At 29.6% G+C, this 20,101-nt stretch overlaps 2 protein-coding genes across 2 annotated transcripts; both read left to right on the plus strand.

Moving 5' to 3' along the window:
- Positions 1-80: 80 nt before the first annotated feature.
- LOC134696885 (START domain-containing protein 10-like) lies at positions 81-14,566 on the plus strand. Its single transcript, XM_063558843.1, has 6 exons — positions 81-361; positions 2,767-2,914; positions 3,687-3,787; positions 6,021-6,138; positions 7,367-7,419; positions 7,839-14,566. The coding sequence occupies exons 1-6, from the start codon at positions 206-208 to the stop codon at positions 8,070-8,072; spliced, it is 810 nt and encodes a 269-aa protein (XP_063414913.1). The 5' UTR covers positions 81-205; the 3' UTR covers positions 8,073-14,566.
- Positions 14,567-17,914: 3,348 nt separating this feature from the next.
- LOC134697457 (uncharacterized) lies at positions 17,915-19,615 on the plus strand. Its single transcript, XM_063559735.1, has one exon. The coding sequence runs from the start codon at positions 17,915-17,917 to the stop codon at positions 19,613-19,615; it is 1,701 nt and encodes a 566-aa protein (XP_063415805.1).
- The last annotated feature ends 486 nt before the right edge of the window (positions 19,616-20,101 follow it).

The raw sequence follows: 20,101 nt of genomic DNA on the forward strand, positions 1-20,101 counted from the left end.
GTTTATTTACACAGTCAATACCCTACTTAGCTTGCTCTTATTCGAGGTAATTAATTAGGAGATGGTTACCAGATAATTGGATTTAAAATTTACGGTAAAAAGTGACAAGTCACCAACAAACAGGTGGTTGTTATCAAAATAGAAGATTTGATTTGTAGTTACTAAAGACTAAAGACATAGACGATTTCGTGACAAACACAAGAAAATGCAGTCCGGGGAAGTTAAAGTAGCTGAAGATAGTGACTTCAAACGATTCATTGAACTATGTGTTGAAACTGAGGGTTGGAAGCAAGAATTCAATAAGCGGAACACATCTGTACATACAAAAATAAATGACGTTTCAGATTTTAAAATGTTCAAGGTAACAGAAATTCTAGAAAATAAATGTAACTTTAATATTAGGCAGTCTTTACCTGTGAAAGGGGACGAAGTCTGTATAATTTTCAGTTTTTAATTCAAACATATCTGAATTTCAAAACGAAAATACCAGTAACGTTCCCGATTTTTTTTCTGTTGTTGTGGATTTTAGTTGTGACCTTAATTAAGTTATGAGTTCATATGCAATGTAAACAAAGAAACGCTATCATTAGGTAACGTTTTTTAAATAACAAACATTTTTTTTTAACAATGTTTAAATGAAGGCAGTGTCTGTGCGTACGCTCATGCGGGTACGAATAGTTAAATTGCTGTTCCATGCTGCGTGTACCCACATTCGGTTTTCTAATAAAATGCCATCAGATATAACGTGAAATATCTACGAAAATTATCGATATTATATGGGGATGTCGTGTAGAACGAGTGAAGAGTATGAAAAATAATATTTTCAAATTGTATTTATTAAACTAATGATACATAATGAACATTACAAAATAAATGCACAATGATCATGATGATGGGAAATGAAACTGTACAGTCACTGTAAAAGAAAAACATGATAGAAATTAATACTATTATAAACATGATAAAATTTTAATGCAAATTTAAAGAATAAAATTTTTATAAATAAAAATATATCCATGTGATGTTTTAATATAATCTTAATAAAATGTAAAACAGAAACTAAAATTTTAAAATATATAAAACTAATAAAATTAAAGCTTGAGTTTATAAAAATTAAAATTTAAAGAAGCAAGTAATAATGAATAATGAAACGTGAACGTAGGCTGGCAACATTTGAAATGTGCAGACGGGTTGAACATGTTGAAATCTGTGCCAAAACAATCATATTTGATATATCATGTATATGTAAAATTTGTTCCAAATCTTAATTAGTTACATGAATCTTTTATAATTGTTTTAAATTGATATTATTACTTGCTTCTTTAATATTTATAAACTCAAGCTTTAATTTTTGTAGTTTTATTTTACTTTTTTCCTTTCAAAATGTTTCAGGGACTGTACAGTTTCATTTTCCATCATTGTGCATTTATTTTTGCAATGTTTATTATGTATCATTATTTAATAAACACAATTTTAAAATATCATTTTTTCATATTCTTTACTCGTTTTACATGCATACATGAAATTCCCCTATCATCATGATTATCCATAATTTTTCGTAGATATTTCACGTTTCGTTCCAAATTCGATTGCATTTTATTCGAAATCCGGATGTGGGTATGTGCAGCCTAGAGGACGGCAATTTGACTATTCATACCCGCATGTGCAGCCACTGCCTTCAATGAATACGTATTAATTCCTTCTTTAGACTGATAAATAATATACATTTTATTCAAAGTCTCATGTAAACAAGACCAGAAATGGAAGTAGATTTCTGCGCCGATTTAGAAATTCAAAAACGCAACAAAAAAATTGAACGATTTTCAGTTCATTTGCACAATAAAAAATTTAGGAAATTTTCCCCGATTTTTTTTTTTTTTTTTTTTATTGAATTTTTCTACAGTAATAGGGGACTTTGTCCCCATATGAATATGTATTAGACAGCAAATTGCTTATTTGATATAAGAACTGAATGAGATGTTTAATGTTCAAGGATGTTTAGGATAGTAAACTCGTAATTTGTATCTTCTCTACATAATGTACATGTAGATGACTCATATAATTTTCTGTCTTCTCTTGACTGAATTGCAATGTTGTGTGTGCAGCGTATTTTCATTCTGGTTTCCAGATGGTCAACATGTGCATGCTTAAGCCATTTCTAAATGTACATGTACAAGAGTTCATTTATAACTGCAATCCCATGATTAACCATATTTATGCAATTTCCATTTAAAAAATATACATCAGAAAATAAAATTTGTTTCATTTTTGTAAAATTTTAAACAGATTGAAATATTTTTTTCTCTACATCCTTTGCAGTATGTTTGGTTCTAATGAAACTATATTTCGTACTATTAAATCACTGGACTTTTAAAGATTTCTCAAAACAGGGGTTTACCAAATTTTTGACAAACATTTACAATGTAACATCTTAGGGTGAAATCATATATACACATGATGTACAATGTAGAGAAGATTTTATGAAATATATTATATAATGATTTTTTTCACACAAATAGACAATATTGTCCAATTATTGGTTTTATTTTTTTCATAAAATAGAGTCATAAATCTAAGTTGTGTGGATATACAGGACTGCACCGTAATACAAGTTTTTATTTCTTTATTGTTTTGAACACGCCTATGCTTAACAAACATTGCATTGGTCCATTTCAAACTGTTTGTCAGAATTATGAATCACAGTTCAACAATATTATAACTGCATGTAAAAGTATTATATCTGTTTATTTAAATACATTTTGGTAGATAAAGACAACATATACAGATGTTTCAGCAGAAGTATTGTATGATGTACTCCATGATCCAGAGTATAGAAAAGTATGGGACCATTCTATGGTGGAGGGATATGAGATTTGTTGTATAAACCCAAACAACGACATTGGCTATTATTCAAGTAAGTGAATACCTCAGGACAAATCATAAACATGATAAATCAGGTCACTAGTCATGCTAGTCATCAGCTATTTCTTTTCAGGCCAGTGCTCTTTATAACCTACTGAGGGAACTTGTAATAGTTTTGCTCTAACCCATACACATATGATACACTAAACCCCATGTCTTTAAAAAATCACTGATGGATATATAAAAGTGATAATTTGAAATTACAGGTTAGATTGAAAGTATGAATTCAGATCTACTAAAACCTGATTTTCTAGGCACTTTTATAAACATATATATTCATTTCATTGGCAATCTTAACACTTCCCCCACCTTATATCAAGATGCATGTAGACAATAGAAACATATATGTTATTAGATAGTATTTTTAAAATTGTATACATGTTTTATGAATCAAATTAAGATTCACTCTACAGTCTAGCATGATTCTGTGATTACGATTTCCTATGAATAGATGAAGGCCAAAAATTAATGTCAGAAACTTTTATTGACTTTGACAACTTTTTTTCATGGTTATTTTTTACAAGAGGCAGGACATGCAGGAAGCAGACATTATAAATTTTGGTGTGACTGTGACATTAAATTTTTATGAGAACCTTTGTGATGTCCTGTAATGGTGGAAACATTTAAAGGTGTATAATTTTCTCGACACCTTGCTAAATATTTTTATTTAATAATTTTTTGACACCTGGTTTTCAACTGATTTTAATTTTTTTAGAGTCTTTCAAAATGTCTTTCACATCCACTTGGTTTTTGTTTTATTTCAGTGAAATGCCGGCCATTCAAGAGTCGTGATTTTGTTACACAAAGGTCATGGTTAGATATGGGAGCACAGTACTGTATTATTAATCACTCAGTTAACCATCAGGTAAAAGATATATCTGAAATCCCTTACAGTAAAAATGTTCAAATTATCTTTCCTGATACATTTCAGTGCATGTCTTTTTCTTTGTAGTGATTTGAAATTTCAGTAATCACTTGTTTAAGGGATTTTGAAATTCTAAATGATTTTTAATAAAGTATTCATGAATTTACTAACAAACACTTTTCCACAAAGTTTTTGAATTTGCATTTATTGATTTAACATATTTTATTATAAATATACAGTCAAACCTGATTAAACCGGACCCTGAATAAACCAGATTCCTGTCCATTCCGGCCGAAAATAAAAGTCCCAAATTTTTCCATTCAAAGTCTTTGTTAAAATACCCTTTGTAAACCAACCCTGTGTATTCTGAATTCCGGTCTAATTATGAAGTCCCAATACTCTTAATTACATTAATAATTACCTATCAAAACCGGTTTGTCTAATTAATTTCAATGATCGATATGCAATCAAAACATAATTGATAATCAATTAGTCAGGTGTCAAACTGTGAACCTACATTCGTACAGTAGTGAGCTGTATTATTTATTAAAACATCATAAATGTATCAAGTAAACGAGAAAACACACCTAATATTCAAGGATTGAACTTACGTTTTAACTTGGATAAACAAATTAAAATCGCGGAGTAAGAAATTCACATCGTGATTTCGAAATCCTGGGTTCCCTGTTGTGAACCCCTAAACAAATGACCTTGATAATGAAAAATACCCGGATGACAATAATCAATGGATATTGGACACTGTACAACAACGCTTCGAAAGTGATGAAATTACGTTTGATAATAATCTGGCTTTTTAATCGGCCATTCCAACATTTCAAATTATTGATCATGGGAATAAAACGAAACTCTCGTCTCACAATCCAAACAACGCGAGCATTATGATGCAAATGCAATCAATGAAAAAGAAGTGAAAGTATTTTAATTTATCAGATATAATTTACAATCAGAGAAAACTTTTACATGCAAAATGTCGGACGTCTCAAGTCATTAACTTCCGGTCAAAATGGAAACCTGAATAAACCGGCTCACTGTCCAAACCGGCCCTTTTTCATAGCCCCATAGCCAGCAGGTGTATATTAATTTCAGTGTGATGTTATATTGTACAATGTAGTTATCTTGGATAAAAATGGCCTTTGAGAATTTACCAGACCTCAAAGTCATAAAACTTTATTTCAAGTTAGTTCATTAAACTCATACAATGAAATTAACCAATCCAAATGCTGAATTTCATAGTTCGAGCTCAATTTTTGGGCTCTGAGCACTGAGCAAAGTTTGATGACTTTAACCCTGGATAAGATTGAGGCTAATAATTTCTTTATTTTAAGAATCAGAAAACTCAAGAATTTGTTTTGATTTACAAACTGTCCCATCAAATTCTTATTATTTCAAGTAATATAGAAATATACTTTATGTTCTAATTCACTTGTTTAAATGAACATAAAGTATATATGTGCACATCCCTACTTTAAAATTTCCAAAACCTACTTCAAACCCAAACTGTATACAACCATATGGTACTGTACAGCCTTCAACAATGATCAAAGTTCTTACCGTACATTAAGCTATAAAAGTATCAGGCATTTCAAAATGAGAAATCCAGTTGCTTGATTTATGCTTAAAATAAAAATAAAAATAAAAAATTCAAAGCTATGAAAACCACAACAACAAAGATAATCATATATTAATATTTTATGCAGTTGTTAATGATAGTTGACATTTTACTAATTTTTCCACCAACCAAATTGCTTTAAGTTGTAAAGACGGTGCCATTTAACTATATAATATAAAAAAGAAGATATGGTATGATTGCCAATGAGACAACTATCCACAAAAGACCAAAATGACGCAGACGTTAACATTTATAAGTCACTGTGTATGGCCTTCAACAATGAGCAAAGCCCATACCGCATAGTCTGCTATAAAAGGCTCCGATAAGACAATGTTAAACAATTCATACGAGAAAACTAATTAAACTGTTTTTATATTTTCAATCATAAGGGTTTAATGTCATGGCTGTTATTTTTAAAACAGTAATGATGAAATACAAAGTGAAATACATCTTACAAACATTGTAGCTGTTTATCAATATATATGAATAGATACTAATTAATTGTAAATGAAATAAAGAACTATAAAGTTGTACTTTAAATATTGATATAAACAAAAATTATATGAAAAGGAAAGTATCATAACTAATATTTTGTTATTGCAGAAAGCCCTGCCAAAGAAAGGCTATATACGAGGTGTGTCATATTTAACAGGATATTTAGTTAGAAAGATGGAAGGAAACAAATGTCAGTTCACATATGTATCTCAGTCAGACCCTAAAGGTAAGGTCACATGTCATTACACATGCAATAGATATGGCCAAATTGTAATTTACATACATAATTTACACAGGTGTCTCATATATATTTATGTCCGTTTACTTTTTCTCTCTCAGAAGCTAAAGGTAGAGACATTTTTTAGTCAGATGCTAAATGAGAAGACACCTGTCAGTTTATATATTTGTTTTAATCATAATCAAACACTATGAAGGAACACATATAAAAAATGATGTGGTATGATTGCCAATGATACAACTGTCCACAAGTGACCAAAGGACACAGAAATTAAAAACAATAAGTCACCTTACTGCCTTTAGCAATGAGCAACGTCCATACCACATAGTCTGCTATGAAATTCTTTGAAATGACAAATGTAACATATATCAGTTTACATGTGTGTCTTCAGCAAATACTTAAAACTTTACGGAATTCCATTAAACATGCTAAAAAAATATCTAAGTAATTAGAAAAGCCAGATATATTCTTCCCTATTTAGCTCACTTGGCCCACAGGGCGTCCTTCCTCGTTGTCGTTTTACTTTTGACATTTTGAACTTCTTCTAGAGAACCACTGGGGGACTTAGTTTAAAATAGGACCCTATTGGAAATACATACAAATGTCTTCTTTTAGAGAAGCTGAATGGAATGAAACCAAACATAGAAATGTATGTTCCTTATGAGGTGCTGACCAAGTGTTGTTACTTTGTCGCCCATCCAACATCCAAGATGGACCCCAGTGTGGGGACTTTAACATGTTTAACATAGGACCCTATGGGAAATGCATACAAATATCTTCTTTTAGAAAACCACAGAATGGAATGCAATACTGTAAATTCAGAAATTATTGCGTGTATTTATATTAGTGCCATTATAGACTCTAATGCGATTTTAATTTTTAAGATTTTGAGAAAAATCCTATTTAATTCATATAAAATATTTCAAATTTGCGAGTTTAAATCATTGTGTTTTATACAACTCTGTTGCATTTTTCGCAATATTAAAAACCTCGCAATAATTTCTGAATTTACAGTATTAAACCAAATTTTATCTGTGAGCGGTACAAAGGATCTTGACAGCCTCTAGTTTGAGGTATCCATAGGGTTGCTCATAAATAAAATTCTTTGATATTGTAAATTTGTCTCAATTCCATGTACAACATTTCTCAATATGTTGCAGACTTCCATTATCTCACATATATATACATACATCTAAAGAATGTCTTCTCTTAATAGGAAAGCTTCCAGCCTGGGCTGTCAACAAAGTTACACAGATAATGGCACCTAAGGTAAGTCTTAGTTATTCAGTTTGTCTGTATTATGATAACATCACATGAATTAACTGATGTAGTGTGAACAAATATTAAAAATCCAACAAAATATCCATTAGCCTCAATCATAGGAAAATCCGGTCTGAAAATATGTGTTTTCTCTCGCCAATATTTTATTAAGTTATAAATAAAATTTTCAGTAAACAATAAGGAAAAGCAGTAAATATATAAGTGGCAGAATTATTTACTCCGGGTCCTATCTTTATAACAGTGAAACAGATGTGATATGAATGCCTATAAGACAACTATCCACAATAGTCCTAATGAAGTTGAATCAAGCAACTGTAAGTTCTAGATTGAATTATTTGCTTGCTATATATATTATGGTCAACAAATACTTGAAAGTGAATAGTTATATGTATTTGTTTATATTGTAGGTCATTACAAGGATACACAAAGCATGTCTCAGTTACCAGAAATGGAAATCTACACATAACCCAAACTTTAAACCATGGCTAAATCCTGAACAAATGACACTGCCAAGACTAAACATGGCCGACATTAAACCTCTGTCAGAATTTAACTCTCGAGAATCATTAGATGATGAAAGCTGTATGAAAGAAAGTGATATAGGTGAAAATGACATCAGTGATGAGGATTCTTCTGATTGATGATAGTTACATTAGTATACAGGATTTTAGAATGTTGTAGGGTATAAAGGTGTTAAAACATAGATTACATCATTATGATAGTTGTCTCCCCTAGTTGAAGGGATGAAATAGTTGTCTCCCTTAGATTGATGTCAATAAATTCTTGTATTGTACCAGTTTAGGTAAAATATAAACAGTTTTACATGGATATCTCGATATGGAATACCTCATATTGTATAGGAAGATTTGTATTAAAGCTTTCTATAGATATTATGGTAATGACATCACGTTTTTATGCAAATGTTTTTGCAATTTTTGGAAGTTGTAAAATGTAATGACTTATAAAGTTGTGCAATAGGGTACTCTTATAAGGAAATATCGCTAATGGTTATTTAATGATTGTGTAATGGACCTTTGGGCTTTCATTCATTATTTTGGTCCCTAAATTGTTGTTTTTTATAACAATGTTTAAGTAAACGATTATAATGTTTTTCTTTATACCTGATATTTTAATTTACATTTATTCTTTTATTCATAGAAATTGTGATGTCTTTTTCTTCAAAAACAAAATATAACTATATTTATTATTAGACTTTTTTTTCTACAAAATTACACAATAAAATAACATGTTCAACCCCTCCTTTCCAAAACAAAAAGAAAAAGAAATTATTTATCCCTTTCTGTTTACACCTCCCCCTTCAAATGCTTAATTTCATCAGATAAAGTAATTTCAAACAGAGAATTTATAACCTCAATAAAATTCATATAAGTAGATGAATTGAATGAAAGATAAAATAACAAACCTAGAGTTTTTTATTTAACTGATTTCTAATTGTTTGAAGGTTGATTCTGACTCTTGATAGGCCAAATTAAGTTATGTTGTTCAACGTTTTTGAAATATGCCAGATTTGTTGATTACAGAAATAGTAGTACATGTTTACATTAACAATGATGAAGTAGTTCAGTAGTTTCAAATTATTTTAAGATTTGTGACACTTTGCTTTTTATCAATGAATTATTGCTATCAAAAAGGTCACACAATTGTATTAAACTAGACATATATTATGGGTTTATTCCTTGAATGCCAACATCCTTTGATATACCAACAATTTACCAGTAAAATTATGTAGGCATTAGAGGAATAGGTGCAAGTAGTTATCACAACAAAAGTGCATGCTTATCAAAACAATCATACTAATTAAACAGAATGGTAAATACTAGTACATTCATGTTTGTAAAGTTGTTGAAAATCAGTTTTTGCTGTAACTGCTTGAACCAATATGCTATTCTCTAAAAATAAAACTTTGAAAATTGTAGCATCACAAAGTCTTTGGACTTGAAACTTTTTTCCAATATTTCTATAGTTTTGTGTGCTGTAATATCCTCATGTACAACTTGGTTGATTTCTCGAAACTTTGTATGTAGTGTTGGATTACTATGTTTTATTTTGTTCAGTTGTTCAGGATATTTTCTTGGGTATAACATGTATAATATAACACCCTTGTAAGTGATTTATGATATATTAATTGTTCTGGTGTTTGTTATGTTGGCAGTTCATAAAAATTCTTGTTATCCAATTTTATGGACTTGAAATTTTGGAGGACATTCTCAAACTTTTTTTAAAACATAAAAAGAAGAATATTTTGAATAAAATATCATTTGTTTGTAGACAGAGAACACAAAAAACAATACATTATATAACATAAGGGAACATATAAGCAGATTATTAAAAAGCATAAAATTCATATGTGATCTGATAATAATTATTGTTGAATATTTTATACAAGCAATTTTCACATTTAACACTGGATTTAAATAAGTCTGTTATATCTTAAAATTCATGATAATTTTTAACCCCCAAATCTACTTTTTTTTCTTTTCAAAAAAGTGATAAAATGATGCCCTCTAATTATATTTTACATTTAAATACTTATAAAATCCATTTAAATAGTTTTTAAAACACCTATTGTTCTTATATAAACATCTATTGAAATATTTTTGTTGGCGTTCCAGGAATAGGTAACATATAAAATGTTGGCATTCGAGGAAGACACCATATTATGATTACCTGTAATTATATAAGTAGTATAAAAATAAGGAGTTCAAAATATATAACTTTATGCTAATAATCACTGGATTGCAACATTCATATCATAAATTTTACCTCTTCCAAGCATTAAGTTTAAAACTAAATAGAAGATATAATGATAAATACATGTATGATCATTTTTCAGTTATATTTGTAAATTAGATATCCCGTTATAGAGAGTACTTTAACATTTTCAAAAAATGTAAAACCTTGTATTCCCCAGATAGTGAATTATTTATTTTTATTACAAAGAAATCCAATATATATTCAATTGCTTTAATCTTTTAAACTTATTTTTGTATATATAACAATCAAATTTTCACCAAATGTTACATTGTACCTAAGACTTGTCAGAAATTATTGTAAATAAGTGGATTTAGGTGAATATTTGAGGAAATACTTGATTTAAAATGTTGTTGACATGGTTGATAGGTATTGCATCTCATAAACCTTTTGTCATTTTTATCCCTTTTAATAATGTTTATTTATTAACTGAAGGCTTTGTTATTTTTTTTATAAAGTATAAGTATTTGTGACATCTTCTCACTTTCTTAGCTGAAAGGGACATACTTTGAAACATGAATTTCAGGAAGGTCTATTCTGAGTTATTTTTAAATGTTATCACTCATTATTATTATATGATATTTGAAGCACTGAAATTTTGCAGAGAAAATAACCCAAAATTCAGATATTTTAGCTGTTTTGTCAATGTCAAAATTTAGATAATAATAGAAGGTTTTTTTTAAGTACTGGATATATATGTATACATGATATACGCTGCTCAAGTTGAATGTTTTCTTATAAAAATAAAAACCTATCTCTATGACATATATTATTGGGTGAAGATTATAGTAATGGATGTCTGTAACATAAGTCTGCTTTATTATGAAATCTGTCAGTGTTGAATAATATACATAAACAACATATATAGGGCACAAGATTCTAATTCTATATATCAATAAGCAGTTAAAATCAGTTTATAAATGTTATTGATTTTAAATGCTAGCATTAAAGTAATGATAAAAAGGGCTTCACAATGCATCATGGGTAGCTGGATTTTTATTGAAAACATTGAGAAAACCATTTATACATGACTATATAGTGTTATGCTAATTTTACTTGAATACCTTTGTTTTACTGTTTACCATGTTATATCCATACATGTTGTGGTATATAGTCACACTTATAAGAAGTGCTTAGCTATGCAAATATATACATATATATACTTTGACTTTGTGTTTTAGTACTACATCTACTTTATTGTGTTTTAGTACTACATCTACTTTATTGTGTTTTTAATCACTCCTGGTATTTAGTTTTATTTATGTATACAACTTTAGTTTGTATCCTTTTATTGTTATATCAGATCCATTTAAAAGTTTTGTTCTATAATGTATTATTCTCATGTAACAAGTTTTTAAATATTATCATTAATAAACAAGTATTAGGCAAATAGTAAACTATGGTGGATGTCATTAAATTAGAAGTAAATTATGATTTGTCTCAATGACAGTAAAGCTTTGTTATGAGTTAAACAAGTTGTTTGAAACTTGACAAAAAATCAGAATACTCTAGAGTTGTCTCCCATATGCCATGACAATATTTTTAAATATTTACTGTAAATTCAGATATTTCATTAATTTATTGTGGTTTAAAAGCTTTATTCCAGATCTGACTTATTTATACAGAGTTTCCAAAAAAAAACCTTCATTCAGAGGCTGTCTTTGTAAACATGGTAAGTTAGATGTTTTTTGCAATTAATTTCCACACTGTTTTAATGAGTCTCAGCTATATAGGCATACCTAACTTTGTGATTGTTTACATGTTTATTTAATTTCTGGAGTCTTGATCTTGAATTCCCTTATGTATAAGAATTGTGTATGCTGTCAAGTTTTAATTAAAGCAAAGTTCTAATTTTGCTACATATGAATTATGATAAAACTCCTTTATTTTCTTGAATGATTATGTGCTACAAAATTATTTGGTTGTATCATGAACCAAGTCAGTTGATTATAAAAAAGATAATGTAAATCAAAATGAGATTTTTTTTGTTGACAGCCAAAATTTTTGTTTTTCATAGGCATAAACAACAGATTCAGTGTCATATTTAATTTATAAACATTACGTCTTAAAAACTTTTTTATAATGCTGATATTTAATACAGAAAAAGGTTTCTCAAATACTCCTCAAGCATCATAATTACTTGTCATTTACAGAAAATATTGTTTTACATTAGGGTTTTTCAGAATCAATATTTGTCACTCATACATTTATATTACGTGCTAATTATATATCATGTGCAATATTTGGTCATTTAGGCCTCAGTTTTAACATGGTTTTCTAGTAGCAATTTTAGCACCTAGATGTATGGTATATATATATATTTATTTTCAAAAAGTGTTCGTAGTTTCAAAAAATACAATTAACTATTGATTATATTCAGAGTCTAAATATATATGTGTGTTATTGTTACTATGGAAGTTAAAAGGTGCTTTTTGTCATTAACTTTTGAAAATTAACCAGCTTTTTAAGTTTTAAGGTAGATGGGTGTATTTTTCTGAGCTTCCTTTCTGGAAATGGTGCAAACTACTTTTTTGGTTTAACTATATTTCACCAAGCATCATTTAATATACAACAGAAACATTTAAAACTTGTAATTGTAAAAATCTCAGTTTCATGTTTCCCTAGTTAGGATATATTCAATTCAAGTTTCCAAAATAGAATCCATTAAAGATTACTTTGATTTTCTTAATTTAACTGTATTATACTTGAAATAGAAGTCTTTTACCAAAGTTTAAGAAAAATCTTTTGTTAAACATACAGAGAACACAGATACCTTAACACAAACTGTCTAAAATATTGCAAAAATTGCGCAATTTGATGAACTTCTGTTAATCTCAAAAAACTTTTGATTTCTTAACTCAAGATGCATAATTGAGGGAAAATGAGAAGAAGTCTCAGAGTTTAGATATTTACAGAAAGTCTCTGAATCTGAATATTTTTATGGCAAATATATACTGTTTAATGGAGAAATAATATAATCATTATGGATATGTTAATTATTTTGCAAGTCTGTCTCAAACGTTGATATAGAGAATTGCTTAAGAGGCTCATATTATTCTTCAAAAGGTTGTTATAGTTGAACCAGTTACAACTTGTGCACTATAAGAAATTAAAAGGATATTATATTAAAGCTTTATAGTATTGAATTATTTTATGCATTTATATATTTATAAAAAGATATGGCAAATAATTTGATTGACTTTAATGTCAAATGTATTGATGTATTACAATATATAGTTTGTGATGCTTTGCTTTCTGTTAAACATAATCTGGACTTCCATAATAAAGAGAAAGGTATTCAGTTATAATAACATAGTTATTGTAATAACTGGGATTTTTTTTATTTTTAATATTGAAAGTTAACAATATAAACTTTCAACTGACAATTTAAAAATTTCAAGTTATAACAGCCATGCATTATGTTCCATTAAGTACATTGTTATAATTTTACTTGTTGCTTAAACATGTTCATATAAACATCAATTATAGACACCTTGCTTATTGCCAAAATATGGGCATTTTGTTTTTGACATGCTAATATCTAAATACCTTGTTTATACAGTTTTTACTTCATGACATTTGAGTGAGTATTAAAATTATTTTTTTGGAGGGGGTAGGGGGAATTATTTTAGTTAGTTTTTATTTGCAAATAACAATTTGATGCCAAATTATCAAAATTATCATATTCCTAAATTTAGAAAAAAGTAGACAGTAGAATTTCTATTCATCCTAATCTTCAATTTTCTATTTTGCAAATGTCACTGTTCATGTAATTTTTTTTTTCAAATATTTATTGATTTTAAAATGCTTTGCTAGAGAAATGACATGTGTTATCAGCAAAGGTGAAGGTAATTTTTTCATATTGATTTTATATCATTTTTTGGTATGGTAAATTTGTCTGAATATACTTTTCATTGATGTAAAAAAAAAATAATGGTAGTTTTAAGTTTGTATGATTTGGTATTTGGGATCAAAAAGTAACTTATACATTCCATTATACTGTTTGAAATAAATAAAATAATTATATATGTTTATTAATATTTGTAATGTTTTCATGCTTTATAAAAATTCCTATGTTTTGGGTTTTTATCTAGTCCTCATTTGTCCTTAGTTTCATGGAGATATTATTCTTTATTTCACAATTTTGAAATTAATCAAATGGGCATTACCAAAAGTATGGACAAACAGTAATTGATATTTTAAATATTTTTAACAATTAAATTAAAAGAGGTACTTCATTTATATATATACATGTATTTTAATTGTAGTATATGTTGATTGTATCTTATATTACTACTATCATGCAACAAGGAAAACCTCGTAGCATAAACAAGCAGAATCTTTTAAATTTTATTATGACAGGGGGGAAAAAGGAGGGGTATGGTATTTGGCAGACTTGTGATAAAATTTGAATTTTATAATCATGTTGCACTTCAATATCATACCTTTTCCTTTAGAATATTTTATATTTGTTTTTCTTTTGAAAAGAGTGTGTATAAATGTCTTGGGCTTTTTGATTTTTCTACACCCTAAAGTTTATGTAAATTTAACTTTTAGAGATTAGTTTTATGTAATTTAACAGTTAGAGATTAGTTTATGTTAATTTAACAGTTAGAGATTAGTTTATGCTTTAGTAAATCTAACATAGACATACTATATTTATAGAAGTATTATAGGACACACTAAATTATACATACATTTTATGTTCCAATCTCATTTTCTTTGACCATGTTTATTTATTTGCTCAAGTATTTTGCTGGCTTTTAACAATCTTTTATTTTCTTTGAATTGACACATAGTCAATAAAATTGTTGATATTAAATAGTTATTTATTTTATATGCATGTACCACCAACTGGTATATATGAGTAAAGGGTGTAAAGCAGTATTCCATCTATTTTTCCCAAAATGAAGTGTTATAGATCAAAAGAGGATTTGGGGTATACTTAAATGAAACAGAAGCCCTACCACACACATGACAAAAACAAGTTTTCAACAATACACAGATGTCTTTGACTTTATATCATGTGGACTGGATCGACTCTTCAAATACTTATGCTTCATCAAACACTGGCTTTCTGTATCCTGCAGAACGTGGCATTAACACCAGCAAACAGTCGATTAAAAGAAAACCTCCTAACTGCCCAAGTATACAAAATGGTTTATAATGACCATAAAAGACCTTGAAATCTTACTATATTCTTGTAAGAATGTATAAATACACTGATGAGTATCGTCCATTCAGAAATGAAATTGTGCATAACTATTGCCAATCATTGACCCCCTTGCAAAAAAATATTAATCTTTATATTGCAATTGCAAATATTTTATAAATAGAAATAACTTCTGTTATTTATCTATGTCAGGTATCATGATTGAACACCTGATATTGTCACATGTTTCCCATTAATCAAACATCACAATAATTTCTGAATTAACATTATACTGTTGAGTTCAAGTAATTTGTGAACTCCATAATACCGTATAGGGGTTTATTTTCGCGGGGTGTAAATTTTCGCTTATTTTCGCGGATATAACAAAATCGCCAAAATAAATTCCGCCAATTTAAAAGTGTACATGCAAAGGTAATGTAAAAAATGTTGAATCCGCCAAAATAATAACCGCCAAAATTTTTCTTATACCTTATTCAATGAAAATTGCGAAATTTTACACCCGCTAAAATAATCCGCTATACGGTATGTTATCTTGATCAATGAACTCAAAACTCACAACACATACAGAATACATTTATTTCATGGATGAGTTAAATGGCAAGGTCCCTTCTCAGATACTATAAGCGTGAGATTACCTATATCTGGTTTATGGAATGATTGTAAGTGGTACATGTCAGTCTAGCAAGTTTTAGTTGGCTTTTCATTGTCAATTGGTCAATGTTATGTAGGTTTTTGTGTTTTGATTGGTTTCCCAAATACAAGTCGGTTTATGAAAAAAGGGAAGGTGTACATATCTGTATTCTACCTCAGGAATAGATTACCTTAGCTATATATAGTTATCAAAGGTACCAGGATTATAATTTAGTATGCCAGACGTGCGTTTCGTCTACATAAGACTCATCAGTGACGCTCATATCAAAAATATATTTAAAGCCAAACAAATACAAAGTTGAAGAGCATTGAGGATCCAAAATTTCAAAAAGTTGTGCCAAATACGGCTAAGGTAATCTTTGCCTGGGATAAGAAAATCCTTATTTTTTCGATAATTTCAAGGTTTTGTATACAGGATTTTATAAAAATTACCACATTATTGATATGCATTTCAACACCGAAATGTTGACTACTGGGCTGTTGACACCACCGGGGGGGGGGGGGGGGGGGGGCAACTTCCTATTATTGGGTATACAGAAATGTGCCAAAAATATGGGTCATAATTTTGCGAGATTTTATATTAAATTGACCCTCCTTTTTAATGACATCCTATATTAAAATGCATTTACGTTTGATAACTGTATATTGATTTGGGGTATGATGTACACACCAATATAACAATCCATACGTATATATAAAAATAAAATATATGTGCACCAAACGATGTCAATTCATATATAAAAAATTAAGGGCAGCTGGTGTACTTTTATGAATTATGAGTGATGATGAGTTAGTGCTTATATAAGCATGGGTCATATTTTAAATATTGTATATAAGTATAGGTCATTCTTTCTTAAATATTTATGTAACTATAGGTACGGAATTTCAATGAATGTTATATTAAAATCGGTACGTTTTTTGAGTAAAAAATGGCACACCCCTACCAAAAATATGTCGAAGTTACCCCCCGTGGTTGACACCCTATATTTGGCAAAACTTTTATGACTTTTTTGTCATCAACGCTCTTCAACATTGTACTTTTGGCTTTTTTTTTTAAATTATTCGAGCATCACCGATGAGTCGCTTGTAGGCGAAACCAAGTCTGGCATTAATATAAAGTATTAATCTTGGTATCTATGATTAGTTTATTTACACGTTATTACTGACTGAGCTCATATTCATCAAATTAAACTTTCACTTTGAACGATTGTCAGCAGAACAGGAAACACAAAGTAATACAAAACCAACATCAAAATGAAAGGATATAGTTAGAGAGTTGTTACATATCATCTATAGCTAAAAAAAAAAAGAAGGTCTACAAATATTATATATTTAATTGTTGACACGTTGATCAATATACTTCAGAGAAGGCATTTCTTTAAAAGGTGTTTACTTACGTTAACCGAGTTACATACATACTGATTGTTTCTGAAACTTTTACTTTTAACCCTTCCGGAGCACCTGAGATCACCCATAGTTTTTGATGGGGTTCGTGTTGTTTATTCTTTAGTTTTATATGTTGTGTCGTGTGTACAATTGTTTGTCTGTTTGTCGTTTACATTTCTAGCCATGGCGATGTCTGTTTTTTTTCGATTTATGAGTTTTACTGTCCCTCTGGTGTCTTTCGTCCCTTTTTCTTCAGTAAATGCACTTCGGCTTATGGTTATTCAATTATTATTCATTGGTTTAGACAAAAACTGTTTATAATTGTAGATACATTGTAAGATAAGAAAATTTTATTGAATCTTACGATAGTTTGCATATAGATGATTGCGTGTAAACAAACAAAACATGTTGTGATAAATATTTCAATTGACAGTTAAATGCACCCATAATTATTACCTGTAATGCATACACATATGTACAAGGAAGCTTAAACTTTGTAAAATGGCTGCCAAAAGTTCCTCGACGAAAGCACAAGTACACAAACAATGTAATATGTGCGAAGAAACTACAGAAGTAAAATTTAGATGCTTGGATTGTGAATATCTTTTATGTTTAAAGTGTCGTAAGATGCACGAGAAAGTGAAAGCACTACAGAAGCATAAAGTTGTTGATTTAAAAGACGAGACGGTCGTTGTTACAAGGTCGATCGCAGAAAAGGCAAATAATTGTCATTTGCATAGAGATGAGACGTGCATTATGTACTGCAAAGATTGCGAACAATTGGTTTGTCCTTCGTGCATCATTGAAAATCACCAAAAACATACACTGGGAGATATAAAAGTTGTTCTTCAGAAAATAAACTTCATAGAAAAATATGGCACTGAAATTGACCAAAATATACTGCCAAACATTTTAAGGAAACTAGCTGTTTGTGAAGATCTGATAACGTTTCATACCAAAAAAGCTGAAACTACAAAATCTAAAATAAAAGAATGGTTAGGTTACTTTGCGAGAGCGGTTGAAAAAGCAGTGAAAAATCAAACTCAAGATTTTTACGAAGAAATAGACAAAAATGTCGACGAAATTAAGACAAGACTGTTACCACAAGTAAGCACTTTGAATGAGATGAAAAAAGAAGTTCAAGAAATTCGAACGAAAATCGATACCCTTTCAAGCTGCAAAAACCTTTCCAAAACAGCTGATTTAGAAACAAGTATTAATAAACTATCCGAAAACCTTAACAAGGTAGGAACACAAGAAAGGACAAAATTCCTGGAATTTGTAGGAAAGGAATTTAAAACTTCCTTTATGCCTTTACTCGGGGAACTAAGATTAAGGGCTGTCTTTGAATTAAATCTTGTTAGCTCGATTGCAACAGCAGTGAACTCAATAGATAAAATCATATCATGCAATAATAATCAGATCTTAGTCCGAAATTGGGAATCTAGAAAAATGTGGAAATTCAAACTAGAGAATGAAAAAGCAATTGAGCTTGGAAATTGGGCTATGGATGTCAAAGATATAGCCGCATTGAGATCAGGTGATATTTTATTAATTCTGGCTGACAAAACTGAAGTGAGACACATACCCTATCTTCGACAATATGATAGCGATCATAATCAAAGTATCGCCGACATTTCAGCGTTCTTCTTTGATACTACCCCACAAATACCGACTACAGTACATGTGACCCGTAAAAATAACGTTATCTTAAGTACTGTCGAACCTGGGCGAGACTGGCTACCAATGGATAGTCCATGTAAAGTACAAATAATAGTTCTAACAGAACAAGGACATATCATCTCACAATTCGATTACGACAAGGATTTGTTCTGTTTTCCGAACAGAATCGCCTCTTTCGGTTCGGACATTTGTGTAGCAGATTCTATTTCCGATTACTCCGGTAGATTGGTAACACTCGACAGCACAGGAAAAGTCAGATGGACCTACGGAGACGAAGAACAAAATTCCGTCGTGATAGCCGACATGGTTTCTACGCCGCTTTCAAACATAATACTGTTTGACGCTTGTCAACGTGTCTTACGCGCCCTTGATTCTGAGGGAAGATTTTTAAACACATGGAGATTACAAGACTTTAGTATTAACGATGCGTATGCAATGACGATGTCAAGTGATGAAAAATTATTGATTGGCTCTGGTCATACGGGAAAAAATTTACACGTTCTTGAATTGCGAGAATAAAACAGATGATCGAAAAGTTCATTCATGTTTACAACACTTTGCAAGTACAATGTACAAACCATTCTTTAAATCTTGCTCATCATTTTATATGGAGTGTTAACATTGCTATAAATTTTATTTATAATGTGTTCATCCTTATATTAATTTTTGACGCTGAAAGCAGTCGTAATTATATGTCCTAGTTCAAAATCTTTTGAGTTGGTAATGAATGAAATTTACAGATTATAATATAAGATTGTTTAAGATGTAACATTTTTATAAAACTGGAACCCGAAGTTTTCGATCTTAGAAACGTATGAAATACGCGTTTCATTTTATTTCTCCCAATTCATGATTCATGCAAACAAAAATGCGTTTGCTGATTTAATGAACTTATTGTCCCTTTATAAAATATGTTCATGACTTAGCACTGGAGTAACTCCCTGCGTTCGAAGATGATGGCATTTTTTATTTATGAATATACAAAAAAAACAATCATTATTGAAT

The sequence above is a fragment of the Mytilus trossulus genome, chromosome 14 (assembly GCF_036588685.1).
Source record: "Mytilus trossulus isolate FHL-02 chromosome 14, PNRI_Mtr1.1.1.hap1, whole genome shotgun sequence".
Taxonomy (NCBI): domain Eukaryota; kingdom Metazoa; phylum Mollusca; class Bivalvia; order Mytilida; family Mytilidae; genus Mytilus; species Mytilus trossulus.

What these genes read in the sequence shown, in the direction of transcription:
- LOC134697457 (XM_063559735.1), top strand. Translation starts at nt 17,915, where the DNA reads ATGGCTGCCAAAAGTTCCTCGACGAAAGCACAAGTACACAAACAATGT.
- LOC134696885 (XM_063558843.1), top strand. Translation starts at nt 206, where the DNA reads ATGCAGTCCGGGGAAGTTAAAGTAGCTGAAGATAGTGACTTCAAACGA. An exon ending in CAGATTTTAAAATGTTCAAG is followed by an intron (nt 362 to 2,766) that starts GTAACAGAAATT and finishes ACATTTTGGTAG; the next exon opens with ATAAAGACAACATATACAGA. An exon ending in CACAGATAATGGCACCTAAG is followed by an intron (nt 7,420 to 7,838) that starts GTAAGTCTTAGT and finishes TTTATATTGTAG; the next exon opens with GTCATTACAAGGATACACAA.